We start from the raw sequence: 12,923 nt of genomic DNA on the forward strand, positions 1-12,923 counted from the left end.
AAACAGGTCGATGTATATATGGATACCGAGTTTGTGCGAAGTTGACGATTTTGAGAAACGCGCGAAGCAGTGGGTGATTCTGCGCTTTCCCAGTTTGTCGCCAAGGGTGTGGGCTCACCTAGGATTTTCCCCATTCATTTGTAGATCATGTATATTTTTATGCCATTTGATTTTGTGTGTGATATATGAGCTTGAATGAAGACAAAGTCATATACTGCAAATCTCAAACATCTCATTTGCTGAAAATTCTAACAACATTGTAGCTGATCGATATTTCTCCGTAAATCGAAAACAAATTCGAGAGATCAGAAAGCTGGGCGAAAATTTCGCCAACATCAGATTTATCCTTTTGGCGATGACGAAACAAATCAACATTATGAGCAGTTTCGTGGGCCCACCAGCGGCCGAGCGGTAAAGTCGCTGAACACTGGTAGTTCGGTCCGAGGTTCGAATCCCGCGAACACGCTGGCTGCATGGGCGTTTTCGTGGTTTTCCCCATGTGTAACGTGTATACGAGCCAGTTTCCCTTCGAAAGTCCTCCACGAAGGCATCCCTCCCCTTAGGCAGATAGCCCTCGAGGCTTTGCCATAATCACACACACACTGAGCAATTTCGAAAATCAAATAACTCATTTTCATAAAACAAGTACCTAACTCATCGTAATAAATATTTTTTTCATAAATATGCGAAATTTAAATTAAAGAAATAAAAACGTGAGTTATTTGGCGGTTTATGGCTTGTGTCTAAGAAATGGAAAAGTGGCTACGCAATTTTCAAGATTAGCTAATCCGTATACAAGACGGATCTGAACAAGGAGGCAAAACTTTACAAGGTGATAGAAGACACCTGTACGAGCAATATTCGTCATAGAATGTATCGTCGGAATACAAACGGTGAAAAGTTAAAAGATAGATTTTCACTGAAACGTTTAAAGAATTAACACAAGCATGAGAGGAGATACTTCAGGAAACATTTTATGAACAGGAATGTAATTGATGTGCATGTTTAAAGAAAGTGCTCAACAGACCTTTCGCCAGCTAGAGTATAGGCTTCACACTTGCGCGATAATAACTGACGCACATTTAGGAGGACACCAGGCATTTCCCGAGTATCACCGGAAACAACGGTGAACCTGAAGACTAGTTCCATATTTGTTTTAACGGGGAACATTCGTAGATTAGGCTCTTCAAATGGCCCCAAAGGAAAAAGTCCAAACACGAGAGATCCGGTGATCTTTATGGCCAAGCTATGGAACCATCTCCACCAATCCTTCGCCCTGGAAATTCGTGATTTGTATAAGCAGCCATCGTCTGGAAATCCACGGTAGAAAATGCCGTTGGGCGCGAGGACCGCCCCCTTTTATACCATTTTCAATGCCACCTAGTAGCTCGCCGTTTGCGTTCCGCCAGAATTTATATGACGAATATTGTTGCGTTCTATCACCCCGTCAAGTTTTGCCCCCTTGTTTACAATCACCTTTCCTGTATAAGCCAACTCTAATTTAGTTTTAGGAAAAATTCCAAAACTTTTCGGCTTATGCGCGAAAATGTACCGGATATGTATTGTAGCCTTTTATTTCATCTTTGACTGAATTGTTTGGTTTTCCAGGAATCAAAGAAGTACGGTGTTAGTTTTAAGGTGTTTGTTTCTTCCTCCTCCATCATAGTATAATTTGAAAGCACGTCCCTCTAGTAGACGAATCTGGAGTTCGAATCTCGACGAGGACATGGCGCAGTGTTCACGTTTCCTGCTTCGACACACCTAATGACTCTACGTGAGTTTTTACTTCCTTCTACAAAGTACAAGAAATATTATAATCGCGAAAATTTTCGGGTGTCATATTTCAACGAAAATATCCATTCTGACCGCTATCGGATGCAGTTAAACGATGTTTTGGCGTCACATCTGTACGTAAGGACCAGAATAAGACTCAAACGAGTTGCAAAAAGGATTGGTACTTTTTCGTTTTGCCGGCGCAAACGATAAAGTCGCCAATAATGGTACAACTGATGCCAAATGCTATATCTTCGCTGGTAACCTTTTACGCTTCATTTTCAAAACAAGTCGGAGCCATTTCTTATCAGATTGATTGTTTCTCTTTCAATACGGGCATACAATTACATAGAATACGAGTATTTACAAAGATAATTAAATTTTATACCCTAAGACCAATCGCGGTATTTAAGTCAATTAGGTTGCAATCACGCCGCTCACCCGAAGGCGAAAATATAGGAAAGGCAAAATTAAGGGTTAAATTCATCGATTCTGATGAGAATGCACTAGCGAAGTAAAGCACTGCGGTTTTACATAATTTCTGAGTAAGCTATTCGTACGAATTGAAATAATTCTTGCATTTGAACTGTATTCCAAATTAAGATTTAACTTGAAATTAATGTAGATATTAGAGAGAATTATATTTTTGTAGCGTAGTTTACGTAAGATGAGATCACTTGGGGTCACGTGATACGAACCGGCGAATCAGGATGTTGAACCATGAAAGCATAGTAAATTCTTAAATTAATGTCTTTTTACAAATTTATTGTCTTTATTTATTGCTTTTTACAAAATTTTAAATCATGTTTATGACTTCAAAATAAAAAATTCTTAGAACTAAACTTTTTTTTGTGTATACTGTATGCTGTCGCTAACTAAGTCTGCTTGGCAAGATTTGCGCCGGCGAAATGGAAAAGTACCAAAGGATTTAAAATGGATTCAGAAGAGAATTTTTTGTGACCTATGTACGTACGTGCGTATGTATGTATTTCGCATATTTCAAAAACCAGTAGCCTCAGAACGTTGAAATTTTGTATATAAGACTGCTATAACATGTAGCACCTCTTTTTCGTTGCAATCGGCCGCACAAATATAAATATACGTATATATCCACTCTGTTACTCATCTCCATGAGCTTTTATTTAATCTTTATATGCTGATAAATTGCTTATTTTTTGCTTTAAATATGATTGAATTATGTTATTCTTATCTTCCGGTTAAGGTTTTTATGCCTTTAGTTAATCTGCCCGCAACAGTTGTAGAATTATTAGCCATTTAAAAGTTGTTAAGCGCGGCTAAGCCTAATTTTGTTACTATAGCAGTCATATTTGTTTACATTTGAAACCTAGCAGAAGAGTGAATTAAGTCAGTTTCTGCACCTCCAGTATCTTTTTCCCGAGTGAGACCAAAAGCAAACTTTCAGTTTTGTGTGCCGAAAAATCTTGCTTCTTGCCTGCTGGCCGAATTGCTTGCTTTTGCGTAGAAACTCTAATTTTAATTGTATAATTTTTTAATTTGTTTTAAGTGTATTTGTTGTTTTATATATTTCAACATTTTTCAATTTTTAATAAAGATATTTTAAGGTTTTTATGTATTTTTGCGTTGCCCCTAAGTGAGAATTGAACTAATTAATTGAGAAAGATCTCTAATGAAATTCGAGGAAATAAGGTTAAATGAAATGCAGCAAAACTGCGTATAATTCAATATTCCGTACAAGGAGGTCATGTATCTTCATCAGATTTTGGATATGTATATGTAAATCAAAGGAACGCTAAGAAATATTCATGTATATCTAAATGTGATAACTGATATATTTCATAACCTCAAAACTCTTGCAATTTTTTGATTGCTGAAATCACAAGTATTGTTCACAGATAAATAAACAAGACCTTTTTTATCTAAATATTTTATTATGTTTCGTGAGCACCAGGCTTTCAGAAACAGTAAATAAAAATACAAAATATTTGCTACTTATAAAGTACCATAAAACTGTAGAAAAAAAATTGGCATCGACATATGAATTAAAGGACGACCTTTGCTCCACGAGGACGAGTTAAACTGTCCATGTGACAAACGTTCGTTTCGCTCAGGGTTCCAATCACAGCACAGCTGTTGCGAACCCTGAGATGATATAATCAGATTTCACAGTTTAAAAAAAAAAATTGCACCAGTGTTCTGTAGCATGATTAAATCGAGGTTCGTATTCAGTGTCTGGAGAAGCTATTCGTCATACCTTTTTTTTCTTTTCTGACAAATATTTAGAATGAAAAAAATGCCGACAGGCTCTTTATCGCTGGGAAATTACATTTATCCCATGGATTAATTATTTTAAATATTTCGAATGTTATTAATATCAAATTTTTATCGCAATATTTGCGGACGCATAATGTAATCAAAATATTAAAACATATCTACAAAACGTAAGCCTTTAAAATATATAATATTGCACTAACGTAGTAATTTAAATTTAAAGGAATGCAGGATGACGATTTTACGTTACCTTCATCTACAGAGATCATTCAAATTCCTTCTTCCGTTTGCCTATCCTTAGCCATACGTTTCGAAATAATTTCGAAGTGAAATGAAAAGAGAAGCACGTCGAGGGAAACATAAAATTAGTAACGCAACAATCTTAGTTTGGCGTAGATTTAATCAAAATCTCGATGAATTTCGAGGGCAACCAAGTAAGGTCCCTCTTCATCAGGAGTAACGAAATCTGCAAGACTGTTTGCAAGTGGATAATCTGTGGATCTATCTTAATCCGTGGATAATAGTCGGTTCTCAACCTTTTGACTAACTTGTATCATCTAAACAAAAATTGAAAACTTTAGAACCACCCTTACATTTTACAATGATTATGTTTCAATTTCTCAATATAAATATTTAAAAAATATATATATATTGCCAATTGAACAAACCTGTTAGTTATTTATATTAAATATGCGCACATAAAAAAAATGTTAGATTAAAAATTGGTGACCATTTTAATTTTCAAAATTTAAGTTATACTTTGATTCTAAAATTTAATGTGAAATTTGGGCCCATTTAAGAGAGATCAATTTCTTTGTGTCTGTTTTTATTTCACTTACTGTAGTTTTAACCGTAAATTAGGATCCACTTTTAATATTCTTTGGTATTTATTTTTCAAAGTTAACATGGAAGAAAATTCTTGTTTACACAAATAGGTTGTGTAAAAAGGCAATAAAAATTTAATGGCTTGATTTGAAATACCTTCAAATGTTTTCTTCGATTCAGCCAAACGTTAGCAAGTGTGTTATTTTTGAAATTTTCAGTTAAGAGTTCGATCACAGGAAATTTATGTCAATTGTTCTTTTTCTTCACGAGATTTCTGAATTTAATAGTTAAAAATACTTTGTTTCTTTGCGTACCAACCAGTTGAGAATCGTTGGTCTAGCAGATTTCTTTGCTCCTGACGAAGAAGGGCCTGTACCTGTTTACCCTTGATATCGATTGAAATCTTGACTAAATCTACGCCAAGCTCGATTGTTGCTTTATAGATTTTATTCGATTTCGAGGACAAGCAAATACAGGTACCTCTTCGTCAGGAGCAAAGAAATCTGCAAGACAGTTTTCAAGTGAGATCTTGACTAAATCTACGACACACTCACGATTGTTGCGTTACTGATTTTAAGTAGCTTGAAAATTTGTAGCTTCAGAAATAAATTTCAATCTTTAAATTACACAGTAGTATTTAACCTAGAACCCAAAGAAATTACTTGTGAATAATTTTTTTTTTTTTAATTCTAAGAAACTGAATATGAATGTTTTTCTTAATACGTCGTGAGAGATGTTGTTTCGCCTTAGTACTTTTAAGTTTATTGAATTTCGAAAGCGACTTCGACTTTAGTTTAAGATTTGCCAGTTTAATACTTATTATAATTCGAATTGCAAAGTTTAATTTAAAGAGAAAAAAAAATTACATAATATTCAACAGATTTCAAGCGTTTTGACTTAACCATGTATTAAATGTGGTTCTTACTTACATTTCCTTTCTCATTGCCGACACTTTCTTTGAACAAGTTGCAATTAGCAAAGCAATTTCGCAACAACCTAGAACGCGAGTTAAGATAGAGCTTAAAGCCTCTAAGTTACTAAGACCATGAGCAAAGAACGAGGCAAGCGTAGTCTGCACTGCGCTTAAACACCACCTGCTAGATTCTAATGGACTTGTAGCGGTTGCTACACGAAAAAATAACGTTTTAATGATGTAGTAACCGCTACATTATTTAAGTTATTTTTTTGTTTAAGAATAATTTTACGCTACTTTATTTAAAAGAGAACAATTTATTATTCACTTTTTAAACACGTTCTTTTTTAAACAACATCATTCTACGACTATTTTCGTTTCTACTGTTGCCACTCACAGTCTATATAAAGTTGTACAAAAAAAAAAAAAAAAAAAAAGATCATATATGATTCGTAGAGGTTGACCGGCGATGTTACAGGAAGTGTTAAAACAAACTGCTTTTCAGAAGAACTACTGGGAATTTTTGATCAGAAGGCTGAGTAAGCAGAATTTAGTTTTCGAAAACAAATTTTTTAAAAGCAATTTTAAGACAATTTTTTACGATAAAAACCTTAATTTTAGAATCCCTGACTACGGTTACTGTTAGTAAAAATGCTGAAATTTGACATTTTGTATACAATGAAATTCCATTTCTATGACCGTTAAATCGCTTTTCGTTCTTCAGAAGAAAGTGAAAGTTATTAGTGATTTTAAGCCTTATAATTTTTGCAATTTTTCCCACGAGCAATTTTTCATACTAGTGTAGAGTTATAGATATATAAGTATAAGCATAGAACAAACTTAAAATACTTAGTTCTGCTATTGGACACTTTGAAACTTATCGCATACTTTTTCCAAGAACTACAAAATTTCGGCTTCTCCAGAGCAGTTTGAATTGTACTTTCTTTAGCAAGAACAGAGTTTGGTCATCTTTAGAATTCAGTTAGATTACTCATAGAAGATCCTGATAAGATTTCAGTAAGTTTCGGTTTTTTCAATTATTGTTTCAAATTTCAAATAGGTTTTTAGCTGTTTAAGGCTGAGATTTAACTTTTATTATTTATAGAAATCTCTGTGTACAGTTTTTCGTTTTCGTGGTATTAAAAGTTGAGTTTAGCATAATCGGGGACCTCCCAATTTTTTAGTTTTGTTTAAATGACTGTTAGTTTTGCTCTTTATTTATACTTGCTTCTGAATTTCAGATAAGCATATATTGGTTTTAGACCCCCCTTTTTTTCCCAATGTACATAATGTATTTTTTTTTTCATTGTCATTTGGGCACAATGTTATGTTACATTCTTATTTTCAAAGTGTTTCGAAAATGTGTAGGGAAAATTCTGGTACATTTGAGATTCGAGTTTTCGGTTTTATATGAATTTTAAAGTATTTAATAAAAATTTGATGAAATCTTTTTATGGCTTTTGATCTCAAATGAACCAGGAGAAAGAAACATATTAATCGACTCTATGAAGCTTTAATTAATTTTCCCTTCATAAGTTTTGAATTGGAGTTTCAATGAAAAGGAGATTAATTTTATTTATATAATTTTGTATATTTTCCTTTTCGCATTGTTATTTTTCGAGTTTGTTTTTCTATGAATTCTTCCTTTAATTGGATTTGTTTTGAAATTGTGTTAAACCTCTTATACACGGTTACAAATATTATATTACAGAGGAATTTCCTTGCTTTTATTTCAATTTAATAATAAATTTAGATGCCAGGAAGGGTTTTAATTCTAATTTTTAGCCTATTTTTATATTCCTTTTTATACTTATAGTATAAGCATAGAGATGTAAGTATACTTTGCGTCGTATTAAAAATTAATAACTAAAGTCAGAGAGATGTGTGCAATAGCTAAAGTCGTAAAACAGGGTTTCTTCCCTAAAAGACTAAAAAACGCTTGAGGTATTGAATTTCATAAACAGTAAAATAAAGAGTCAGTCCCCCAGTTTTAATATCTTGTAATATTGTTCCGATTTCTTTCCAATTCTTTTGTAATCTATATATATATAAAGAAGAAAGTCTCTATGTTTGTCCTCTAATAACTGAGTCATTACTGTAGCTATCGTCGCCAAACTTTCTACGATTCTTTTCTGGGTCCTGGAAAAGGTCGACGTCCACGTTTTTCAAAAAAAAAAAAAAAAAAAAAAAAAAAAATCAGAGATATTAATTAAAAACTCGGAAAAACGATAATTTTCGCCCTCATTTTTTGCAGTGGCAACAGTCTCGCAAGCTATGAAAACTTCCTTTATTTCGAAAGTTGTTGCCACTGCTCCCTTTCAAATCCTAGAGTTTGTGAATAAAATATTTCTATGTTTTACGACGAACTAAAAATAGCATTGCCAAAGATTAAATAGATTATTATTATTCCCCATTCTAAAAATTCGTGAGAAGCCATTTCGACTATTCCCAACTTTGTGTGACTTTAATGAACCGAAATATTAATTAAAAACTCTGAAAGCGCTCATTTTTCCGAATGGCAACAGTCTCGCGCGTCGAAGATAAAAAAGCTTTATTTCGAAAAGTGTTACTACTGCTCGCTTTGAAATTTTAGAATTTGTTAATCAAAAATTTTTGTTTTACAAAATCTAATATGTATATATACTATATATATTGAAGAATGTCAGTTTGTGTGTTTATTTGTTTGTTCGCGTTTCTGATAAATTATGATCAACATTTTGCCACATTTAATCGACTAAAATTGAATATCGGTGAGATATTGGATGGAACTCGAGCTTTTACAACCATTAATCAGAAAGACGAAAATCATTAAAAACTGCGTGCCATTGTTGCCGATATAATGAGAGAGAATTAATTAGCTTATTTTTCTACCGAAATTTTTATGTGGGTTCCCTATCGCGTCAGACTGAAAAATGTATGACTATGAATCGTATTTTTTGCACCGTTACTAGAGAAGGATTCCAGCGGTATGGTTCCCACTGTTGTTAGATGCATTACTCTCAATCTAACGTAACTGACATCGGATACTTCCGCTACTAATTGTTATTTTTTGTTGAAAGTTCTTCTCCAGGGCACTAAGAATGAACCTCTTTTTCCATGTAATAGTTCTTTAAAAGCAAGTCCAATGTTCTTCACCTGCAGTACTGCTCACGAAAGAGGCTGTATTCACTGGATAAGGTCCTCCGAAATCGTCCACCAGAGGGGGCATAAGACCAGTGTATTGCCTAATGCTGGAGGGTGGGAGGTACTGGTCAAGCTCAGACTCATCCAAATTGTCCATCGCTTCTCGTGTGAGTTGGCCGACATCCACATAACTGAAATCGATTGGTTGCTCGTAGCTACTGCCATCTGGTGAATAACAAAAGAATGGTATTAGTTTCATGAATGAAAGTAGATACTTATCGTGATTCACATTAGGCGGATAAAAATAGAATAGAAGTTACAGACTTTTGATTGTTATTGACTTGTTAACGAAATGTACAAAGGCGTGTTGATAACAATGCAACCCTTTTAAAAGTGTATGCATTAATCTTGTTGCTAGGACAAAATAATATAAAGATATTTAGATTCAAACCACTCCTTTGAATGGATATGTATGCATATCGCTTTACGTGTTTTGTATTTTAATGTTATTGCAAGCAAAGAAAGTTCTTCAGCAGATCAGTTATCTGCAACAGAATCTTTGAATTGTGTGCAGTTGCATTAAAATATTCGCAAGTCATAAGAAAAGAAAACCAACATATCTATGCTGATTCAAGCTGGGGTTAAGATATTCGATGCAAAAACCTTTTGAGCTCCGAAGATGTTTTAACTTTTCAGGATAGTATAAAATCACGTTATTATATGTGTTTTCTGTTACTAATGTATAACAAACACACTGTATGAGTTTCCTAGCCATGATAAATAATCTAAAATTTAGAGATTATTAAAATGCTCGAACAATTAAATCGTTTGCTCGGATGTTTCTTTTGAAGCTTAATATTTTTAATTTATTTTTTATTTTATGATTACTCTTGTTTTAATATTTCTTAATTCTGGTGTGAAATTTTCAATGATTTCAAATAAAAAATTCAAACGTTTTTACATGTGAAATGTTAAATCGCATTTTGACTTGAACTAATTATTAAATAGATTATGTTTTCACCCAAAACATCTATAGTTTAAAGATGCGTAATTTTAATACAGCTAAGCGAAGCTCATTATTTATTTTTCTTAGGAATTTTACACTGCCCTCCGCAAGTTAAGGAACAGCATGTTTCTCAAAGCTCATCATTACAAAAATGTCAGTAACATTTAAATTCAGAATTCATATGCCTGACAGTAATGAAATTTAAGAAAATATATGCAAAAACAATAGCTACCACTTTTATTTTATAGAAGTGAATACTTATATAGGAGTTGGAGAAAAAATGCAAAAATTGTAATTTTTGTTCACGAGTGTTGATCTTCAATTGTTATTACAGTTTCGTGGACTATACCCATGAGAGTCTATCAATGTCCAGGAGAAGTCATTTGCCCGATTCGTTAAGGTGGCGGGCGATCGGATAGATGGAAATGGGGATGTCACAAGCTGATGCTGCTAGACGTCTCATTGTCTCTCGTAGTGTGGTCCACCGACTATGGAATCAGTTTGAATCCGAGGATTCCGTGTCTAGAAGAAATGTTCCAGGCCGACCTAGAGTTGCAACACCTGCGGGAGACCATTATTTAGCTCTTTTGGCCCTAAAGAGAGCACATTACTGTGCCTCAGCTCATGCCAGATCATTTAGTGGCAACAGGAACAAACATCTCAGCTACTACAGTGCGCAGACGCCTGCACAGTACATAACTGTATGCAAGACGATCAGTTGTTTGTGTCCCCTTGACCAGGAGGACACAGAGGTGCCCGTTTATGTTGGGCAAGAGAAAATGTCTCCTGGATCAGTAAACAACGGGCGTCTGTTCTCTTCACAGATGAATCCAGGTTCACATTGGAAAGTGATTCAGGCCGTCAGCTGATCTGGAGAAAAAAAGCAGATACAACCAATCCCACATCATGGAAAGACACAGTTACAGAGGTGGTGGGGTAATGGTCTGAGCTGGGATCTCTATCCGTGGTCATACTGACTTGTATGTGTTCCATGGAGGAACTTTGACCGGTGTGAGATATCGAGACAAGATTCTTGATCAGTATGTTCGCCCTCATGCCGCTGCTATTGGCCCTGGATTTCTTCTGATGGACGACAATGCGCGATCGCACCGAGCTCGGGTTGCTGAGAATATCTTAAGGGTTACGGTAGGGAGCGGATGGTATGGCCAGCTCAATCCCCAGACCTAAATCCAATAGAGCATCTTTGGGACCATCTTGGGAGACAGGTGGCTGCTTTAAGTCCTCCGTCAAGATCGTTAGGTGAGCTTGACAAGAGCAAACCAACATCACGTGCATGCAAGAACGGAATAATCCTTCATAGCATTAGCAATGCTAGCGACAAGCTGTTTATTCTAACTATTTCCTGACACTTCCTCAGTGACATTAGCACAATGTTTATGTGATAGCTAAAAGTCGAACATCTCTCTTTTCATGAATTATGTAACAACTTAATATATAATTAGCGGTTGATGATTTGAGGTAATCTGAAATTGGATCAATTATTATGACTAACTTTTCCCGAACTACATGAAGGTTGCATATTATTTTGAAAGGTGGTGTTTTTGGTGTATTGAGAATACGGCAAAGCACACTAGGGCTATCTGCCTAAGGGGAGGGATGCCTTCGTTGAGGACTTTCTAAGGGAAACTGGCTCGTATACACGTTACACACGGTGAAAACCACGAAAACGCCCATGCAGCCAGCCCGTTCGTGGGATTTGAACCTCAGACCGAACTACCAGTGTTCAGCGATTTTACCGCTCGACCGCTGGTGGGCTATTCTGAAAGGAAGAACCGCATAAAAACACAAGTTAACAGTAACTAAGCGGAAGATAAAATGATTTGCAAATAGACTTAAAACAGCATTTACAATTTATCTAAAAAGAGTAAGTTAAAGTAATGTTAATTGAAGATGCACATATAAAATGCTAATTATAAAGAGATATGTAGAGATTTTTTTATCTCTTAGAGAATCATTAGTTTCCCACAGTAAAAAGTTTTATAAAGGATACGACAAAACTTTTAAGAAAATCTTTGAGAAACGAATATTCGAAAAGGAAAAAATTTTAAACAAAATACAAATTTAAATTATATTTATATCATAATTCCGTTTTTTGAAACGGTACGAATTTTTCTTTGTACATCTATAAAAACAGAAGTCAGTGAAAATTATTAAAAATAAATGAACAAATTTTGATATCTATAAATATATCAAATGTCTAAATACGCTTTTTCATGTATCACACGTTGTGGTAGGACATATCCTGGCATGCCCGCAAAATCATTGAGCTACACTTTATAAACAGAATGTTTGATTAAAAATTATAGTTACCTGAAAGATAAAATAAAAAAAAAAAAAAAAAAAAAAAAGGACAGTTCTGTATCTCCCGTTCTACTGGGCCAATTGACAGAATTAAAATTGCGTTTTTCATGTCTCGAAAACGCGACTTAGTATATATATAGATTTATATATAGCGTCATTCTAACATAGGTATTTTGACACAAAATCGGACTTTTTCTGAAATAATATGCCACATTTTTTCTATATTGCGATTCTACGACTCAAATTATGTCTAAATATTAAATTTTGTAAAATTTGATGCGAAATTTACGGAGAAATTCAGAAATTCATCTTGACATATTATTTTCAGTTTTCGCCAAGAATAATTCACTTGGCAAACTTCTTAATTTATAGCAACCTATTTTCCTCTTTTTTTTTTTTCATTACAGACGAGCGGAGAAAAAGTCATCGTTCATACTTTCAAATAATTTTAACACACTGCGTATTATCGCTTAGCGTTATTATCGCTCAGATAAAAGATGCCAGATTTCAAAACGCTCTAACATGTAAATTCATGTATACCTTAAAAAATTTTGAATAAAAAACTCTAATTTTTTGCAGACGTGCCTAGAAATACAACTAATTTAAGTTGATGTTAAAAATTTTATAAGATATAATACAAAATGTTTTTCGAAAAATTTATAAAAAATATTTAAAAATAAATCATAAATTTAAAAAATAAATCATAAAAAA

General features: G+C 34.0%; 1 protein-coding gene across 1 annotated transcript in view; it reads right to left on the reverse strand.

Moving 5' to 3' along the window:
- Positions 1-3,829: 3,829 nt before the first annotated feature.
- The window catches only part of LOC118186287 (transcription factor SOX-9-like), a 28,264-nt gene continuing 19,170 nt past the window's right edge, over positions 3,830-12,923 (reverse strand). Inside the window, exon 4 of the mRNA XM_035356375.2 lies at positions 3,830-9,109. Coding sequence (XP_035212266.1) covers positions 8,871-9,109 — 239 coding nt within the window. The 3' untranslated portion in view covers positions 3,830-8,870. The remainder of the gene's footprint in view (positions 9,110-12,923) is intronic.

Source organism: Stegodyphus dumicola, chromosome 5 (genome assembly GCF_044657685.1).
Source record: "Stegodyphus dumicola isolate Sdum_Otavi_A_Nest chromosome 5, ASM4465768v1".
Taxonomy (NCBI): domain Eukaryota; kingdom Metazoa; phylum Arthropoda; class Arachnida; order Araneae; family Eresidae; genus Stegodyphus; species Stegodyphus dumicola.